The sequence below is a fragment of the Myotis nattereri genome (genome assembly GCF_964212035.1).
Source record: "Myotis nattereri genome assembly, chromosome: 3".
NCBI lineage: Eukaryota > Metazoa > Chordata > Mammalia > Chiroptera > Vespertilionidae > Myotis > Myotis nattereri.
In genome coordinates, this window is record NC_138077.1 from 111354971 (window position 1) to 111375445 (window position 20475).

At 41.0% G+C, this 20475-nt stretch overlaps 1 protein-coding gene across 1 annotated transcript in view; it reads left to right on the top strand.

Annotated features, from left to right (window-relative positions):
* PLOD2 (procollagen-lysine,2-oxoglutarate 5-dioxygenase 2) overlaps positions 1-20475 on the top strand; it is a gene marked incomplete at its 5' end in the record, with an annotated part of 326945 nt that overhangs the window by 235370 nt on the left and 71100 nt on the right. The window contains one exon of the mRNA XM_081086033.1: positions 5821-5922. Within this exon, the coding sequence (XP_080942159.1) occupies positions 5821-5922 (102 nt within the window). The remainder of the gene's footprint in view (positions 1-5820; positions 5923-20475) is intronic.

The window sequence follows — 20475 nt, forward strand, 5'->3', positions numbered from 1 at the left end:
GGCCAACTATTTGGGTGATCTTTTTCTTCCTTTAAAAAAAATTATTTCCCAGGATATTTTAAACAAAACTGTATATTTCCCACTAATCTTAAAAAAATCTCTTTTGTAGCCAAAACCGGTTTGGCTCAGTGGATAGAGCGTCGGCCTGTGGACTGAAAGGTCCCAGGTTCGATTCCGGTCATGGGCATGTACCTGGGTTGCGGGCATATCCCCAGTAGGAGATGTGCAGGAGGCAGCTGGTTGATGTTTCTCTCTCATCGATGTTTCTAACTCTCTATCTCTCTCCCTTCCTCTCTGTAAAAAATCAATAAAAAATATATTATAAAAAAAAATCTCTTTTGTAAATAATCCTATATAATAAAGAGGTAATATGAAAATTAACCCTCACAACCTCACAAGATGGCTGCCTACGACCAGGCCAGCAGGGGTTTAGTGAGGGATGACAAAACGACTGAACAACAGGCTGTGTGGGGCGACCAGGCTGTCAGGGGGGTTAGTGAGGGATGACCAAATGACTGAACAAACAGGCTATGTGGGGTGACCAGGCCAGCAGGGGGGTTAGTGAGGGATGACCAAATGATTGAACAGCAGGCTGTGTGGGGCAACCAGGCTGGCAGGAGTGATAGTGAGGGACGACCAAACTACTGAACAGCAGGCTGCATGGGGCAACCAGGCTGGCGGGGGGGGGGGGCAGTTGGGGGCCACCAGGCCAGCAGGAGGGGCAGTTGGGGTGACCACACTGACTTGGGGGGCCAAATAGGGGCAAACAGGCCAGCAGGGGGCAGTTGGGTGTGACTAGGCCAGCAAGAGGGACAGTTGGGGGTGATCAGGCTGACTTGGGGGGCCAGTTAGGAGCAAACAGGCCAGCAGAGGGGGGCAGTTGGGGGTGACTAGGCCAGCTGGTGGGGGCAGTAAGAGGCAACCAGGCTGGCAGGAGGGCAGTTAGGGGTGACCAGGTGGGCAGGGGGAGTATTAGGGGCGATTAGGCTGGCGGGGGTGGGGGGGCAGTGATGGGTGACTAGGCCGGCATGGGGGCAGTTGGGGATGACTAGGCTCTCAGAGGGGCAGTTAGGGGTGACCAGGATGGCAGGGGGGGCACTTGGGGGTGACCAGTCTGGCGGTGGGGGGGGATAAGGGGTGATCAGGCTGGCACACAGAGGCAGTGAGGGGCAATCAGGCCAGAGGGGGGGGGGCAGTTAGGAGTGACCAGGATGGCATAGGGGGAACTTTGGGGGTAACAGGCTGCCAAGGGGGCAGTTAAGGATGATCAGGCCAGCAAGGGGGTGCAGTTAGGGGTGACCAGGGAGGCAGGCAGGTGAGCAATTAGGAGCCAGCGGTCCAGGATTGTGAGAGATGTCTGACTGCCAGTTTAGACCCAATCCCAGGGATCGGGCCTAAATCGGCAGTCGGACATTTACCAAGGTGTCCCGGATTGGAGAGGGTTCAGGTTGGGCTGAGGGGATTCCCCCCTCCCATGCACGAATTTCATGCACTGGGCCTCTAGTACTAAATAAAATATATATTTTCACATGAATTGCTTTATTTTTTCCTTCAAAAACAATTTTGTATAGAACAGGAATGATTAATGTTTGCATCTGTAAGTTTACAACTTCAAAATTTTTTTGATATAGAGGCACATCAGAGTGACCATATTGATTCTTGAAGTGACATTAACTAATGCCATAACTACATATTTCCTGCCTTGGAATTTTTTTCCTGAATTATCATGTAGTTTGTAAGAAATGTGAGTGAATTAGTTGCTGTTCATGTCTTCTGTATGCTCTACAGATTGAATGTAACTCAGTCTACAATATCTAACACAGATTTTCCCATTGTAATTGATATTGTACTTGTTTTAATAGCATTTTTAAGTTTCAGTACAATAGAAATATTTGGATGAAATCTCAGATATTTTGGAGGATTTTTGTAGAATTGTCCTGGACGGATTACCTCAATTGTCCTATACCTTAAGATCTTTTATAGAGTCTTAGGGAGCTAGAAAAATTTACTTGGCACTGCTGTATATTTTTTACCATCATATTTAATGGATAGACATCTTTTTCTTTTGAGTCCATCTCACCTTTTCAATGAAGAGTCAAGGATATAAGCATAACTAGAGGCCTGGTGCACAAAAATTTGTGCACTCGGGGGGGGGGGGGGTATTCCTCAGCCTGCTGTGCCCTCTGGCAGTCTGAGACCCCTCAGGAGATAATGACCTGCTGGCTTAGGCCTGTTCCCGGGTGGCAGAGGGCAGGCCCAATTCCTAGGTCCAGCCCCTAGTTGGGCTCAGAGCAGGGCTGACTGGGGAGTTGGGGCACCGCCCCCTGTTATGCACAGAGCAGGGCGGATCGGGGATTGGGGCACCGCCCTCTATCACCCACAGAGCAGGGCCAATCAGGGGGTTGGGACGCTGCCACTGTCACACTCAGGGCAAGGCTGATGGGAGGTTATGGCTCTACCCTGTCATACACAGAGCAAGGCCCGTGGGGGGCGGTTGGGGCGCCGCACCCTGTCACACACAGAGCAGGGTGGATCAGGGGGTTGGGGCGACGCCCTCTATCACCCACAGAGCAGGGCCAAACAGGGGGTTGGGACGCTGCCACTGTCACACTCAGGGCAGGGCCGATGGGGGGGTTATGGCTCTACCCCGTCACACACAGAGCAGAGCCCGTGGGGGGCAGTTGGGGCGCCGCACCCTGTCACACACAGAGCAGGGCCGATCAGGGGGTAGGGGCAACCCTGTCACATACAGAGCCACAGGGCAATCAGGGGGTTTGGGAGCTCCCCCCTATCAGGCACAGAGCAGGGCTGATCAGGGGGTTGGGGTGCCTTCCCCTGTCTCGAACAGAGCAGGGTGGATAGGGAGGTTGTGGCCCCACCCTCTGTCACACACAGAGCCTCAGGGCGATCAGGGGGTTTGGTCGCTGCCCCCTGTCACGCTGATCCCAGTGCTGGGAGGCCTCGCTGCTCCGCTGATTCTGGTGCTGGGAGGCATATTACCCTTTTACTATATACGATATAAGCCTGGCGCACGTGTGGGGGCCAGCTGGTTTGCCCTGAAGGGTGTCCTGGATCAGTGTGGGGGTCCCCACTGGGGTGCCTGGCCAGCCTGGATGAGGGGATGATGCTTGTTTGCAGCTGGTCACACCCCCTTGAGGATGGGGGTCCCCACTGGAGTGCCTGGCCAGTCTGGGTGAGGGGCTGAGGTCCGTTTTCAGGCTGGCGGGTGACTGAAGCTCCCAACCTGTCCTTTTTTTCTTTTTTTTTTTTATTCTGGGCCAGATTTAGCTCTGAGGCTTGGCTCCAGCTCTGAGGCCTTGGCTGCTGAAAACAGGTATCTGGTTTGTTTGGGTTCTATAATTGTAACACTGTTGTGGTCCTGCTCACTCCAGCTCTGAGATCCCAGCTGGCTGAAAGCAGGGATCTGTGTTTGTTCTATAATTGAAACAATGTTGCAGTCCTGCTGGCTGAAGCCCGGCTGGCTCAAAGCAGGTTTCTGGGGTTTTGTTTAGCTTCTATATTTGTAACAATGTTTCAAACTGCATTCTCAGAGGCCGGCAATGCAGGCGGGGACTTTAGCTTCCTCCGTCACTGAAGCAAGCAAGCCTCCTGTTCACTTCAAGCTGCCTGACTGCCGGCCACCATCTTGGTTGGCAGTTAATTTGCATATCACCCTGCTTAGCCAATGGGAAGGGTAGTGGAGATATGGCTAATTACCATGTTTTTCTATTATTAGATAGGATAAGCATTTCAGTTGCTTCCTGTTAAAAGTAAGAAAGTTGTAGCCAAAGTTAGTTTGCTACAGCTTCACTGTCTTGAAGTAAAATAATTAGTTTTTGAAAAGACATAATAAGTAATAAAAAATAAAGATCTGCAGATGTTCATACCACTACAGGTATTAATAATGCAGTGGAGCCTGGCTAGCATGACTCAGTTGTTGAGCATCTACCTATGAACCAGGAGGTCATGGTTCAATTCCCAGTCAGGACATATGCCTGGGTTGTGGTCTTGATCTCTAGTGGTGGGGGGTGGTGCTGATGTTTCTATCTATCTCCCCCTCTCCTTTCCTCTCTGAAATCAATTTAAATTTTTTTTAAAAAAGTGCAGCAGAAACTGTAGTAATTTTCTGTTGTTGATCCTCATCCAATGATATTTTTCCATTGGTTTTTAGAGAAAGTGAAAGGGAGAGGGAGAGACAGAGACAAACGTAGATGTGAGAGACATGCATTGGTTGGTTGCCTTCTGACCAGGGCCAGGATGGAGCCTACAACTGTGGTATGTGCCCTTGACCAGAATAAAACCCAGGACCACTCAGTCCACAGACTGATGCTCTATTCACTGAGCCAAATTGGCTTGGGCAAGTGTAGTAATTTTTTTTTAATATATTTTATTAATTTTTCACAGAGAGGAGGGAGAGGGATAGAGAGCTAGAAACATCGATGAGAGAGACACATCGATCAGCTGCCTCCTGCATACCCCCTACTGGGGATGAGCCCGCAACTAAGTAAGGTACATGCCCTTGTCTGGAATCGAACCTGGGACCCTTCAGTCCACAGGCCGATGCTCTATCCACTGAGCCAAACTGGTTAGGGAAAGTGTAGTAATTTTTTAAAGTAAATTGGCAGAATTTTCCCTAAGATGTTTAAATCTAGGTATATTAAAGATTTGTTTGAGTGCTGAGAATATATCTTACAGTGTTTATCTCTTTTCTCCATCCGTATTCTCTCACCCTCTTCCTCATCCAGAACACACACAAGGACCCAGATTTTACAGAAAAAAGGAATGCCAACAGGTCTTTAAGGAGAGGAGAAGGAGTCACAAAGGAGATGCTCTTTTAGATCTGAAGGGGGTGGGTGGGAAGCAGTATTTTACTTTAGTTTATTGTTGATAGGATTTGTGGGTGGCTGTGATTAGGAGCTTGTTTTCATATGCAAGCTTTTTTTTTTTCCTGAAATCAGTGCCCCAGAAGCCTACTTGACAGTAAGCAGCATAGTTTAGTGCCTTTTGGTAATCAAGTTTATATAGTATTTGTTTTGTGTGGTGATGATTAGTAAGAGATCACACTGCCACTGCCTCATTCACTGTAATTATCTATGCTGATCTTTTAAACATTTACCTTATTACTAATTTACTCTTCACATGACTGCTTTTACTTGTAGTATTTTTCTAATAAGTCTTATTAACCTAATTAAAAATGTATGTTTCATTGTTTGACATTTTTCTTTAATAGTGTCTTTTCTGATATCATTCCTTACATAATGAAACTAAAGGCCCATGCACAGGTGGGGTCCCTTGGCCTGGCCTGTGGGTATTGGGCTAAAACCAGCTCTCTGACATCCCCTGAGGGGTTCTGGATTGCGAGAGGGTGCAGGCCAGGCCGAGGGACTCCTTTGGTTCACGGTCGGGGCTGGGGAGGGACCGCAGGAGGGCTCCAGGGTATGTCCAGCCCGTCTCGCTCAATCCCAATCAGCCAGACCCCAGCAGCAAGCTAACCTACCGGTTGGAGCGCCTGCCCCCGGTGGTCAGTGTACATCAAAGCAACTGGTCAAAAGGTCGAATGGTCAGAGGGACAATTAACATATTAGCCATATATATGACCTATATGATTTATAATGCATTTTTGGCATTTCTAGAGAAAGTTTGACCTACTTTATGGTTCATTGTCTGGAGATAACATTGTTCAGTGTATACCTCTAAGTGATAAATATTAGTAGAATTATTAAAGAAATGTACCCAGTTATATGTACCAATTACATGGAACAAACGTACATTGAGAGTAGAGGATTACTTTTGTTGAAACAGTTCTCCTTTATTTACTAGATTCTCCTGAACTATTTCGGAAACTATGTACCTAATGCATGGACACAGGACAGTGGCTGCACTCTTTGTGAATTGGATACAATTGACTTGTCTGCAGTAAATGTGAGTGCAATTGAGTGTGTGTGAAATGTAATAACAAAAATGACATTGTCATGAAATACAGTGATTTGTAAAAAAGTGATAATATAGTCTTGATAAATAGATAATGGATTTATAAAGCTAAAACAATGATTCAGATAATTGCTAGATTTGTGTATATCTGAACTATTTTTTAAAGCAAAACCAGCTAATAATTGACCTCCATAAAGGGGCTTGGTTGCTAATATTTAATAGCTTGCTATAATTGGTGTTCTTGTTTCATTTTAGTCTGCTAACTTGGTAAAGCATTGACAAATGGTTATAGTGCTTCAGCGTTTTTATTGACTAATTTTATCTGTGCTCGATTTTAAATTTTTGATTTAAAAATAATAATATATTATATAACTAAGGACTATTTTAAGTATTCTACATATACTAACTCATTTAAACTTCATAAAATTTTCAGTAGATAACATTATCAACTAAGTTTTATAATGAGAAAACTGAGGTATATACACAGGTTAAGTAACTTCTTTAAGGGCATATAATTTTTGTGTTGGACGTAGGAATTGAACTATGGCAATCTGGCTCCAGATCATATATATATATATATATATATATATATATATATATATATATATATATATATATATAGATTTCAGAGAGGAAGGGAGAGGGAGAGAGAGATAGAAACCAATAATGAGAGAGAATCTTTGATCAGCCGCCTCCTGCACACCCCCTACTGGGGATAGAGCCCACAACCCAGGCATGTGCCCTTGACTGGAATCAAACCAGGAACCCTTCAGTCCACAGGCCAACATTCTATTCACTGAGCCAAACCAGCAAGGGCCAGATCCTATATTCTTGATCACTGTACATTTTTTCCTAGATGTCATGTATATCATATATGCCAGGAACTGTGCTACTTATATATACAGTGTGAAAATAATACAGTAATTAATAAATAATGATACAAGAATAAATTTTGTGTTTTGCATACTCACAACTATAAACCTACTTTTGCCCCACCCTGTATATATTTTATAGAGAATTATACTGTACTTTATCAGTTGTACTTACAGGATAAATGAGCAATGGAAATATTATTTATCTATAAAATATTTTTAAACAACCAGAGCAGTTTTAGGATATTCTTTTTTAAAAAAGAAATGTTTTTATTGCTATTAGAGAGGAAAAGAAAGAGAAAAAGAAACAGTGATGTGAAAGAGAAACAGATCGGTTACCTCCTGCACACAATGAAACCTGGGCATGTGCCCTGACCAGGAGTGGAACCCACAACCCTTCATGTGCATGGGATGGTGCCCATCCAACTGAGGCACACTGGCCAGGGCAAGTTTTAGGATATTCTATAGGAACAGTTTTCTTCCAAAAAATTGTTTTTGTAACTTGGGAGTCTATTATGTGTATGCATTCTAGGAATGATTTTGATCATTAAGGCTGATTCCTTATTTCATACACCTTAAGTTCATTGTGAATCTATAGATTGCCAATAAGTATAACTAATAGACACATATAAAATTCCCAGTAACTTCTGGACCCATGCACATGCAAAACACTCTTACTGTAAAACATTAAATTTCCTGAATTAAATAGTTCCTATTCTTATCACTATCTGAAAGGAGGATAAAGAGTAACTCATGCATATTTAAGAGTTGTTTGTTTGTTTTTCCTGACTCACTTTCCTGATTTATCAGGGTGACATTGGTTAATAAAATTATATAGGTTTCAAGTGTACAATTTTATGATACAGCAACTGTATATTGCATTGTGTGCCTACCACCCAAAATCAAATCTTCGATCATCATATATTTGACATCCTTTACCCTTTACTATGCCCCTCCCTCGGGTAACCATCATACTGCTGTCTGTGTCTATGAGTTTCCATTTTATATCCCACATGTGAGTGAAATCATATGGTTTTTTTTCCTTTTCCTGACTTTTACTTCACTTAGCATGATATTTTCAAGATCCATCCATGGAGTTGCAAATGGCAGTATTTGCAACATTTCTTATGTCTGAGTACTATATTTCATTATTTCTCCACCCGACTCAGATTAGTCACAGAGTGCACCTGTCACTTAGGAAAAAAATGTTTCTGTAATCACAATTCATAGGTTTTCAGATATTGTGCTCTGCAACTCAACATTCACTGAAGAACTTTTAATATAGTGCTCTATTTTCTTGAAAATAAGAATTTTTAGCCAATCTCTCCAATAACAAACTCCTTCCTATCTGGAAAGAATGCCAGAATATTTCTGAATGAAGCTGTATCATGATGTTTAAAAATTTATCCCGATCTTTTTTCAAGAAAGTAGTTCTATATTCTGGAGGGTAATACTTTTTATGTTTGGTTTCATTTACATAAACTTTCTGGTGCAAAGATAGAAAAATATTTATGTTAAATTTTTATCTTTTGTTTGGATATAGGAATAAATCACTTGATTCTTAGGCTATTTTGTCTTATAGCTTATTAAAATATACTAGAAAGGAAAAACATTCTATTATGCAAAATAAATTTCTTATATGTTTTATATATGTAGTTATCATACAATAGATATAAAAATTAAAATTATGTGGGTAGTTAGGATCTCAGTCTTACCATATTCTTAGATTGGACCATAAGCATGTTTCTTTATATATAAAAATAATAATGGCTATCTCAGAGGGTTGGTAGGAGGGTTATATGAAATTTTATATATATATAATGATATTTTATATATATATATATATATATATATATATATATATACATTTTATACATATATACATTTTAAGCTTTCCCTAATATTAATTGTTACTGTTATTATCATTAGCATATGAAAACTAAGATTGATAATGGAGGTGTAGCATGTTGAAACCTAACTCTTTACCTACTGATTTATGGTTCTGAGTTGCTTACCTTTTCTAAATTCTATTTTTCTAACACGTAAATTTGGTATAACAAGTGACTTTAGGGTTATGAAATTTAAATGAAATATTTTGTCTCATTTGGTAAAAGAGAGTTGTGATCTACTTTGTATTATTTTCCTTTATTATTAAGAACTGGAGGGTAGATATTTTGTCTTTAGTTGTTTGTGCTTTTTTATTCATTTAATAATAAATACTTAGGTGATTGAATGAATTGGTAAAGAAATACAATAGTGTTCAAGGTATGCTTCAATGCAAACAAATATTAGGATATAATCTAGGACCTATATTTTAGGTAACAAAGGAGTATGTGAGGTATGATGTGGTAAAAGATGGAAAGAGGTACCCTACTGCAGCATTTAACATCTATGGTTTTAAAAAATATTTAATACTTAAATTCAGGCTTTAAAATAAAGTTTATTTTATTTTATTAATTTATTTTAGGGAGAGGAAGGTAGAGAGAGAAAAACATCATCGTTAGAGAGAAACATCAATTGGTTTCCTCCTGAACATGCCCCAATCAGATATGGAATTTTTCACCTTTTGATGTAGGGGATGATGCTGCAACAAACTGAGTCACACTGACCAGGGCTAAAATATGGTTTTAAATGGCATTATATTGAAGAATTTCATATGGTTCTTGTAATAACATTATTATATGGTTGTTAACTTAGGTTTCTGACTTCCCCAACCATTTGTAAATTTTGAAGCCAGGTACTTTCATTCTTTTTCTAAATGTTACTTATCATAAGGAGTGATAAATATAATGGATATTTCAGAAGTTGGCATCAAATGAATGAAAGATAAACTATCCCCTAAAACATACACAGAGAATTTAAGAAAATTATATAAAATGGACTATTTTGAAGATTCCAAAATGGCAGTGGAGTAAGAGGGTCCTACACTGACACACTCCCAAGACCAAACTGGAACTATAAATAAATTACAGAAAAACCATCCTGAATAATCAACTGAAGACTAGCTGGAGAGAACTCTGATAGCCAAGGACAGAAAGTGGAGACCACATAGAGACAGGTAGGAATTGTGGAGCTGTAAAATGGCTGGCAGGGCTCCCACAGACAGCAGCTGAAGTTCTAGAAAGTTATCTTAGCTTGGGGGCGGGGGTCCCACTGAGAACTCTGGGTTCTAAACCCCAAGCTGGGATCTCCAGTCCAGAGCACAAGAAATGAAAAAGATGCCCACTTAACACTTGGCTATAAAAAAAACATCAAGGTTGCTGTCTACTAGTGAGAGAGGGCTGGAAATGCAGGAACCCTCTTACAGGGCCAATGCACAGAATTTTGTAGCTCTCAACTTTGGGCTCCAGCAGAGGGAGAACAGAGTGTACTGGCACTGTGTGAGGAGAATCCAGGGTTGGGGGCTCTGGTTTTGGAGCTCAGAGGGCAGTCACCCCTGTTTCCTGGGCTGAGTCATTCCCTCAAGCTATCTTTCTCCAGTAGACCTTTGCTATCCAGGAAATTGCCCCACCCTAATAGGAAACCTATTGCCCCAGCCTCTGGAGTTTTTGAGACCCATTAAGAGGCTGAGAATAAAAATTAGCCTGTGGGCAGAAACAATTGCCATGCCCTGTTGAAAACACAATTCACCCTGCGGTCCAAAGCCTGAGGCTAATCAAGACTGAATGCAATCATATTGCAGGCAGAAGTAGATCTCTGGAGGCTTTGGGTCTTTACCTGGGGCTAGGAAAAGCAGACCTTGGTGCACATCTAGTTTCTGTCCAAAGGCACCAGACCCAGTAAAGGGAACCACAAGCTTTAAATTGCTGATAGTTCTAAACAGGGTATGCAGGGCCAGTCAGAAACAGCATCTGACACTGACCTACACTAGAAATTGGGAGGCATAGTAGATCTACCTAATGCATAGTCACAAACATAAACAGGCAGCCAAAATGGGGATACCAAAAACAATCCCCAAATGAAAGAACAAGATAATTCTCCAGAAGAAGAACTAAATGACATGGAGATAAGACATTTATCAAACATAGAGCTCAGAATAATGATGGCAAGGATGCTCTAAAAAAGATAAAGTAATCATGGAAAGTGACATAGCACTAATAAAAAATGCATTGGAAGGAATACACAGCAGATTAGGGAAAACAGCGATTTAAGTCAATAAATTAGAAGACAGGATAGAAAAAATCAATCAGAACAAAAAATAATAAAACAATACAAAAACAGGAAGACAGCTTAAAGGAGTTGTGGAACAATATGAAACATAACTATTTGCACAATAGGAGTACCAGAAGGGGAAGAAAGTGAGCAAAGGATAGAGAATGTGTTTGAAGAAATAATGGCAGAAAACGTCCCTAACCTGGTAAAGGAAAAAGTCACACATGTTCAGGAGGCACAGAGAGTCCCAAGCAAGAAGAACCCAAACAGGCCCACACCTAGACACAAGATAATATTAGACAAAAATTAAAGACAAAACAAGAATCTTAAAAGCAGCAAGAGAAAAGCAAACTGTTACCTACAAAGGAGCTCCCATAAGGCTGTCAGATTTCTCATCAGAAACTCTACAGGCCAGAATGGAATGATATGAAGTACTCAAGGTAATGAAAAGCAAGGATCTGAAACCAAGCTTACTATATTCAGCAAATCTATCATTCAAAATAAAAGGTGAAATAAAGAGCTTCCCACACAAAAACTGATTAAATGAGTTTATCACCACAAAACTAGCACTGCAAGAAATGCTATAGGGGCTTCTGAGAAGAAATATAGAGAGAGAAACATAGGCATAAAGAATTAAAATGGGAACCTGGAAAATGCCGGCGGTATAAACGGACGTGTCCTGTGCCTTGTCCTGGAGCAGATAAGGGTGAGCAGCTTAAACGGGTAACATACAGCCCGAATAGGCAGAGGATTTTCAGCTGAGAGACTGTCTGCAGCTAGGAAAGACCAAGAACCCCCAGGAAAAAAAGGACGGTTGGAGACTGCGGCTGAAACCTCTCATGGTGCGCCAGCTAAGCAGCGGAGACTGCGCCATCTTGGGTGGTTGTTGCCGGCATCCAGAGACCAGCTACTAACCTGGAAACAAGGGATCGCAAGCAGCATGACTGCATGAACTCAGACAAGCACTGCTTCTTCTCATGGAAAGGTTAGACATCACCTAAAGGTGCGGTTTGCAATTCAGGTTGGAAAGAGAACCAAGCTTGTGCGTGCGGGGCAAAATCTGCGCCCCACAGAGTCTGCAGCCGTTGGGACCAGCATGACCCGCTAGTGGGGAAGGGGCCCCTCAGGGCTGCTGGCAGAAGGGAATGCTAAAAATAAGCCCATAGCTGGACTGGATGTAAAAAAGCAGCCTTGGACTTAACCAATCTGCTGGCTGCTTGGTGCAGGGGCGAGTGGGCGCGCGGAGATTGCGCGCAGAGACTGCGCAGACCTGGAAGGTGGAGGCTTGCGGATTCGCACAACGTATCAGGCTCTTGTTACAGTTCCCCTTAGATCCGTACATTTGGTTATTAAACCCAGTGCATGGGATTCCCCAGTTGGGGTCATTCGCAGAGCCTGTAGGGGAAAGTTCTTTTTGGGGAGCCTGGGAAACAGCGGGCAGTAACAAAGAACCAGCACTGGGCTGTGGTCTTTCCCAAATCAGTTCCAAATACCATAGAGAAAAAAAAAACCCTACTGATAGAGAGGACTTATAGCCTCGGAGGTCAATCCAGACACACTGCCACCCAGAGGCAGAGCCACGAACTGCCTCTTCTGTGATCACAAATAAAGGCAGTCTGGTAAACAAATACAACCTGCCTTAAAATCAGGTCTGTGGTTTACTGCATGGAGGGACAGTGTATCGCAGGGAAGTTCAAGACTCCCCTGAATGCCTGGCAGGACTAAGGCATGCCAAAAAGAAGAGTGGAAGATCTGAAGCACCTTCACTTCTGAATATTTTTATATATATATATTTTTTAATTCTTTTTTCACCATTTCATTAAGAACCTATTTTATTATTTTTTATTGTTTATTTTTTCATCACTTGATTTTACCTTTTTAATTACTACATTTTTTTAACCAGTATTATTGCTATCATTTTACCATTTTTTCAAGTGTCATTTTTTTTTATTTTATTTTTATTTTTCTTTATTTTATTTTGGGATTAGTGTTCTACACTCTATTATCATCTTTCCTTTAGCATCATTTCTCTCTATCTCACATTTACCCTTAAGCCAAAACTCTCTTCCTCACTTTTCCCCTTTTGTTGTCCTGTTTCTCTTACCCTATTCCTGCTTTGGATTTTCCCTATTCCTTCTTTCTACCCACTGTCTAAATTTCACCCTACTTATATATCTAATTTCCAATCCCACACTCTAAATCCATATACACCTCTCTCTTATCTTTCTTCACTATCTAATTTTTTTTCTCTCTCTCTCTGTCGTTTTGCTAGTGTTTGCTTGATTTTGAGTATATTGGGGTTTTTTATGCTTGTGTGGGAAATTGTTTTGTTTTTCATTTTCATTTTTCTGTTTTGCTTACTTTTTCTTTATCTGGTTATTTTTGTGCTTCTGTTTTCCCTTGCCTCGCTTGATATTGGTGGTTGTTTGTAGTTTGCATTAGTCTCCAGGGATCTGCTGCTGGAGTTCATTGAGATTGGTTGCGGTTCTCTTGGAGTTTTCTCCCCATACAAATAGCCTCTTCCCCACCTCTATTTCATTCTCTTACTTTTTTTTTTGTCTCTTTGATTTTTTCTTCTCTCCCTTTTCCCAATCTCATTTCATCACTCCTTTTTGTTTTTTATTTTCTCTTTAATCTTTTTCTCTTTTTTCTTCTTTATCCCCTAATTCTCTTCGCGCGGGGGGTCACCTTTATTTGGGGTCATTAATATCGTGAATGCATTTAGTTCAGTGCCTTGTACGTTGTGCCTTGTTGTGTTGTATTTTGTGCCTCTGAATCAGCGCAGCGGAGAGAGAACTACATAACCAAACACCTTGAGAAGAGAAATCATGGTGAAACAAAGAAACAACCCAAATATGAAAGAAAAACAGGCATCATCAGAAAAAGAAGTAGCCGGAACCGGTTTGGCTCACTGGATAGAGCATCGGCCTGTGGACTGAAAGGTCCCAGGTTCGATTCCGGTCAAGGGCATGTACCTGGGTTGCGGGCACATCCCCAGTGGGAGATGTGCAGGAGGCAGCTGATCAATGTTTCTCTCTCATTGATGTTTCTAACTCTCTATCTCTCTCCCTTCCTCTCTGTAAAAAATCAATAAAATATATTTTTTAAAAAAAGAAAAGAAAAAGAAGTAAACGAAATGGAGGCAATGGAGGCAAACAACCTGTCAGAGAAAGAATTTAGAGAAATGGCCATAAGGTGGATGAAAAGAATGGAAGACCAATTCAACAATATGTGTAGGAACCAAGAGGAAATGAAGAAAAAAACAAGAAGAAATGAAAAATGACATCACTGCCATAAAGAACTCAATAGAAAGCATCAACAGTAGGCTAGAAGAAGCAGAGGACCGCATCAGCGAGCTAGAAGACAAGGTAGAAAAAAAATACCCAAACAGAACAGCTTTTAGAAAAAAAAAATTAAAAAGCAGGAGAGCCTATGAGAACTCTGGGACAATGCTAAACGAAACAACATCCGAATAATAGGGGTGCCAGAAGGAGAGGAAACTGAGCAAGGAATAGAAAACCTGTTTGAAAAAATAGTAACAGAAAATTTCCCTGATATAGGGAGTAAATAACTCACACAAATCCAAGAAGCTCACAGAGTCCCAAACAAAATGAACCGGAAAAGACCAACACCAAGGCACATAATAATTAAATTGGCAAACACCAACGACAAAGCAAGAATCTTAAAAGCAGCCAGAGAGAGACAGAAAGTTACCTACAAAGGATCCCCCATCAGACTTGCGACCGATTTCCCAACAGAAACACATCAGGCAAGAAGGGAATGGAATGAAATATACAAAGTCATGCAAAGGAAGGGTCTGAATCCAAGAATACTGTACCCAGCGAGGCTATCAATCAAAATTGAGGATCAAATCAGGAGCTTCACAGACAAAAACGGTCTACGGGAGTTTATTACAACCAAACCAGCAATGCAAGAAATGCTAAAGGCTCTGCTGTAAATAGAAAAAACAGGAAACAAAGAAGGAACTCAGCGGTAAAGAACAAAAATGGCGACTAACAAGTTTCTATCAATAATAACTTTAAATGTAAATGGATTAAATTCCCCAGTCAAAAGGCATAGGGTAAATGAGTGGATAAGAAAACATGACCCATATATCTGCTGTCTACAGGAAACCCACCTCAGAAAAAAGACGCACACAGATTGATGGTGAAGGGATGGAAAAAGGTTTTTCAGGCCAATGGAAGTGAAAAAAAAGCCGGGGTAGCAATACTTATATCTGACAAATTAGATCTCAAAGTGAAGGACATAAAAAGAGATCAAGAAGGCCACTTCATAATACTAAAGGGAGCAGTCCAACAAGAAGAAATAACTCTGGTAAATATATATGCACCCAATATGGGAGCACCCAAATACGTAAGAAATCTTCTGGAGGAGATCAAGGGAGAGATTGACAGCAATACAATCATAGTAGGGGACCTTAACACCCCATTATCGCCACTGGACAAATCCTCTAAACAGAAACTCAGCAAAGAAACATCAATCCTAAATGACTCACTAGATCAGATGGAATTAATTGACATCTTCAGAACATTTCACCCCAAAGCCACAGAATATACATTCTCCTCAGGTGCACATTTGTCATCTTCAAAGATAGACCATATATTGGGTCACAGACAAAGTCTCTTCAAATTCAAGAAAATTGAAATCATATCAAGCATCTTCTCAGACCACAAAGGCATAAAATTGGAAATCAACTACAACAAAAACAATCCAAAAAAATCAAACACATGGAGACTAAATAGCATGCTATTAAACAATGACTGGGTTACATCAAATAAACAAATTGAGAGAAAAAAAACACATAGTCATATCAATTGATGCGGAAAAAGCATTAGACAAAATCCAACACCCTTTCTTGGTAAAAACTCTCAGCAAGATAGGAATTGAGGGATCATACCTCAACATAATAAAAGCCATATATGACAAACCCACAGCCAACATCATAATCAATGGGCAAAAACTAAAACCATTCCCCCTAAAAACAGGAACAAGACAGGGATGCCCCCTCTCACCACTCCTGTTCAACATAGTACTGGAAGTACTAGCCATTTAGATCAGACACGAAGAAGAAATAAAAGGCATCCAGATTGGAAAAGAAGAAGTAAAACTGTCCTTATTTGCAGATGACATGATACTGTACATACAGAACCCTAAAGACTCCATCAAAAAATTATTAGACTTAATAAATGAATTTGGCAATGTAGCAGGATACAAAATTAATGCTAAGAAATCAATGGCATTTCTTTACACCAATAGTGAACTTACAGAAAGTGAAACTACAGAAGCAATCCCATTTACCATTGCACCAAAAAAATTAAAATACCTAGGTATAAACTTAACTAAGGAGGTAAAAGACTTATATGCTGAAAACTACAGGACACTGAAAAAAGAGATAGAGGAAGACATAAACAGATGGAAGAATATACCGTGTTCATGGATTGGTAGAATCAACATCATCAAAATGTCCATACTACCCAAAGCAATTTATAGATTCAATGCAATCCCCATTAAATTACCAACGGCATATTTCACAAATCTAGAACGAACGTTCCAAAAATTCATCTGGAATAAAAAAAGACCCCGAATAGCTGCAGCAATCCTGAGAAAGAACAAAGTAGGTGGGATCTCAATACCAGATATCAAACTGTATTACAAAGCCACTGTTCTTAAAACAGCTTGGTACTGGCACAAGAACAGACATATAGATCAATGGTATAGAATAGAGACCCCAGAAATCGACCCAAACCACTATGCCCAATTAATATTTGACAAAGGAGGCAAGAGCATACAATGGAGTCAAGACAGTCTTTTCAATAAATGGTGTTGGGAAAATTGGACAGATACATGCAAAGGGATGAAACTAGATCACCAACTCACACCATACACAAAAATAAACTCAAAATGGATAAAAGACTTAAACGTAAGACGGGAAACCATAAAAATACTAGAGGAATCCACAGGCAGCGAAATCGCAAACATATGCCGAAGAAATTTCTTCTCTGATAATGCTCCTAGGGCAATGGAAACTGAAGAGAAAATAAACAAATGGGACTACATCAAAATAAAAAGCTTTTGCACAGCAAAGGAAGCCATCAACAAAACAACAAGAAGACCCACTACATGGGAGAACATATTTGCCAATGATACCACCGATAAGGGTTTAATTTCCAACATTTACAGGGATCTCATGAAACTTAACAAAAGGAAGATAAACAATCCAATAAAAAAATGGGCAACGGACCTAGATAGACACTTTTCGAAAGAGGACATACAGAAGGCCGAAAGACATATGAAAACCTGCTCAAAGTCACTAATTATACGAGAGATGCAAATCAAAACGACAATGTGTTATCATCTCACACCTGTCAGAATGGCTATCATCAACAAATCAACAAACAACAAGTGTTGGAGAGGATGTGGAGAAAAAGGAACCCTTCTGCACTGCTGGTGGGAATGCAGACTGGTGCAGCCACTGTGGAGAACAGTATGGAGCTACCTCAGAAGACTAAAAATGGAACTCCCATTTGACCCAGTGATCCTACTACTAGGAATATATCCCAAGAAACCAGAAACTCCAATCAGAAAGGATATATGCACCCCTATGATCATAGCAGCACAATTCACCATAGCTAAGATTTGGAAACAGCCTAAGTGCCCATCAGCGGATGAGTGGATTAGAAAACTGTAGTACACATACACAATGGAATACTATGCTGCAGTAAAAAAAAAAAGGGAACTCTTGCCTTTTGCAACAGCATGGATGGAACTGGAGAGCATTATGCTAAGTGAAATAGGCCAGTCAGAGAAAGATAAATACCACATGATCTCACTCATTTGTGGATTATAGAGAACAACATAGACTGATGAAAAGGGACAGACCCAAAGACTGAGAAACAGCGATCAGGCTATCAATCCCCAGAAGGAAAGTAGGGGAGGGCAGGGGTAAGGGGAAGAAATCAACCGAAGGACTTGTATACATGTATATAAGCCAAACCAATGGACATGGACAACAGGGGGATGGGAGCATGAGTGTGTGTGTGGTTGGGAGCTTGGGGGTAAATGGGGGGGATGAGGACACATTTGTAATACCTTAACTAATAATGATAAAAAAATAAATAAAATTTAAAAAAAGAATTAAAATGGCAATAAATATCTATCACTAGCAACCTTCAATGTAAATGGATTAAATGCCCCAATAAAAGACAATGATGGATACAAAAATATGACCCAGTTATATGCTGCCTACAAGAGACCCATCTCAGAACAAAAGACTCACACAGGATGAGAATGAGGGATGGGGGGAAAAAAAGTTTCCATGCAAATGGCAATGAAAAAAAAAAAAAAAGCTGGAGTAGCAATATTCATATCCAACAAAATAGACTTTAAAATGAAGGCCATCAAAGACACAATAAAGGTTACTACATTAATACTAAAGGATCGGTCCAACAAGAGCATATAACCCTGGTAAACATATTTGCACCAAATATAAGAATATCCAAATATATATAAAAAAGCTAGTATTTTAAGGAAGAGATCAACTGCATAGTACAGTCATAGCAGGGGTCTTACCCCACTGACTTCACTGATTAGATCTTCCAGAAAAAAGCTTAACAAGGAAACAGTGACTTAAAGGACACCTGTATCAGGTGGATTTAATTGACATTTATAGAACATTTCACCCCAAGCTGCAGAATATATTTACTACTCAAGTTTACATGGATCATTCACAAAGATAGACCACATGTTAGGGCACAAAACAATCCTCTACAAGTTCAAGAAGACTGAAATCATATCAAACATCTCAGATCACAGTAAAATGAAATTAGAAATCAAGTACAGTAAAAACACCCAAAAAACATTCCAACAAATGGATACTAAATGGCATCTTATTAAACAATGAATGGATTGCCAACAAGATCAAGAATGAAATCAAGAACTTTCTGAAAACAAATGAAAATGAACACACAACAACCTAAAATCTCTGGTACACAGCAAAAGCAGTCCTGACAGGGAAGTTCATAGCAATACAGGCCTACCTCAAAAAACAAGAACAATTAATAACTTATTTAACCCCACAACTTAAAGAATTAGAAGGAGGACAACAAGAAAAGCCCAGCATAAGAGAAGGAAGGAAATAATAAAGATTAGAGCAGATATAAATGACATAGAGCCTGAATAAAACAGTACAAAAGATCAATGAAACCAAGACATGGTTCTTTAAGCAAGACTGATGAAATTTTAGCCAGTCTCATGAAGAAGCAAAGAGAGAGGATCCAAATAAATCACCTCAGAAAGGAAAGCGGTGAAGTAACAACTGACATCACAGAATTACAAAAGATCGCAAGAAAATACTATGAACAATTATATGCCAAAAAACCTGGGAGGAGATCCAGGACTGCTGCCGATGGGACAGCAGGCTGCAAGATAGTGTGTGAGTAAGAGAATGAAAGGAGAGTGTGTGGATGTGCAGGGAGTGCCTGTTTTTGTGAGTGAGGAACAGCTATATTCCATGGGACTGTTGGGGACTGGTGGACCGACCCCCCATGACCGGGCAGCCTCTACTGTGGCTGAAATCTCTTCTGGAGTGGCCAGTTCTGCCACAGAGACCACGCCATCTTGAAGGGGAGACCAGATGTGATTGGGAGACTGACTGTGATTGGAACCCCAGCCTTATCTTCAACTGGGGAGACATCGGATACCTCCCAGGAACTTACAACCACAACACCCAGGGACTAGTTACCTCAGCTGCAAACCCATGAATGCCAGAACTCCAGCCTCCCCAACCGCGGGTGCCTGAGAGATTTGCTCAGGGGGAGACAAAGCAGCGCAGAAAACATGGATGGGCCCTGCGCCTTCTCACAGAGCAGATAGAAGGAACAGCTGAATCAAACAGCATGTATTCGGAACTGGCGAATTAAACATAGCTGGTGAGGCAATCCACAGGTGGAAAGGTCAGATACTGCCTAGAGAAAGGTGAGGTCTGGGAGCCAGGCTGGAGGGAGAAAAAGCCGCATCAGGCACTAGAGTCTCAGAGGAAGAATACTCCCCACAAAATTTGCGGCCGTTAGGGTCAGTGTAGCCCTTGAATGTGGAAGGGTGTCCAAAGGGCTGCTGGCATAAGGGAACTCTAGATATTAACCCACAGCTGGACTGGTCCCAGAAAGGTAGCCTGAAGTCCTGTACTGGCTGCGCAGAGCCAGGGGGAAAAGACACACAGAGAGACGCACACAGAGCCAGGGGAAAAGTCGCGTGCAGAGTCAAGGTAGAGAGGCCTTTTAGCCCCAAATATTAAGACAGAAACACTGCCCCCCAAGAGTTGTATCAGAAATTGACTCGTGTGTAAATACAACTAAAGACATGCTGAGAACCAAAGAGAGCAGAGAGATCCCACCTGCTTGAAAACAGGGTTGTGGCTTTTTTTTTTTTTTTCATTCATGAGATATTTATTAAAATAACACATTTAGGGGGGAAAAATCATTACAATGTATATATCATTACC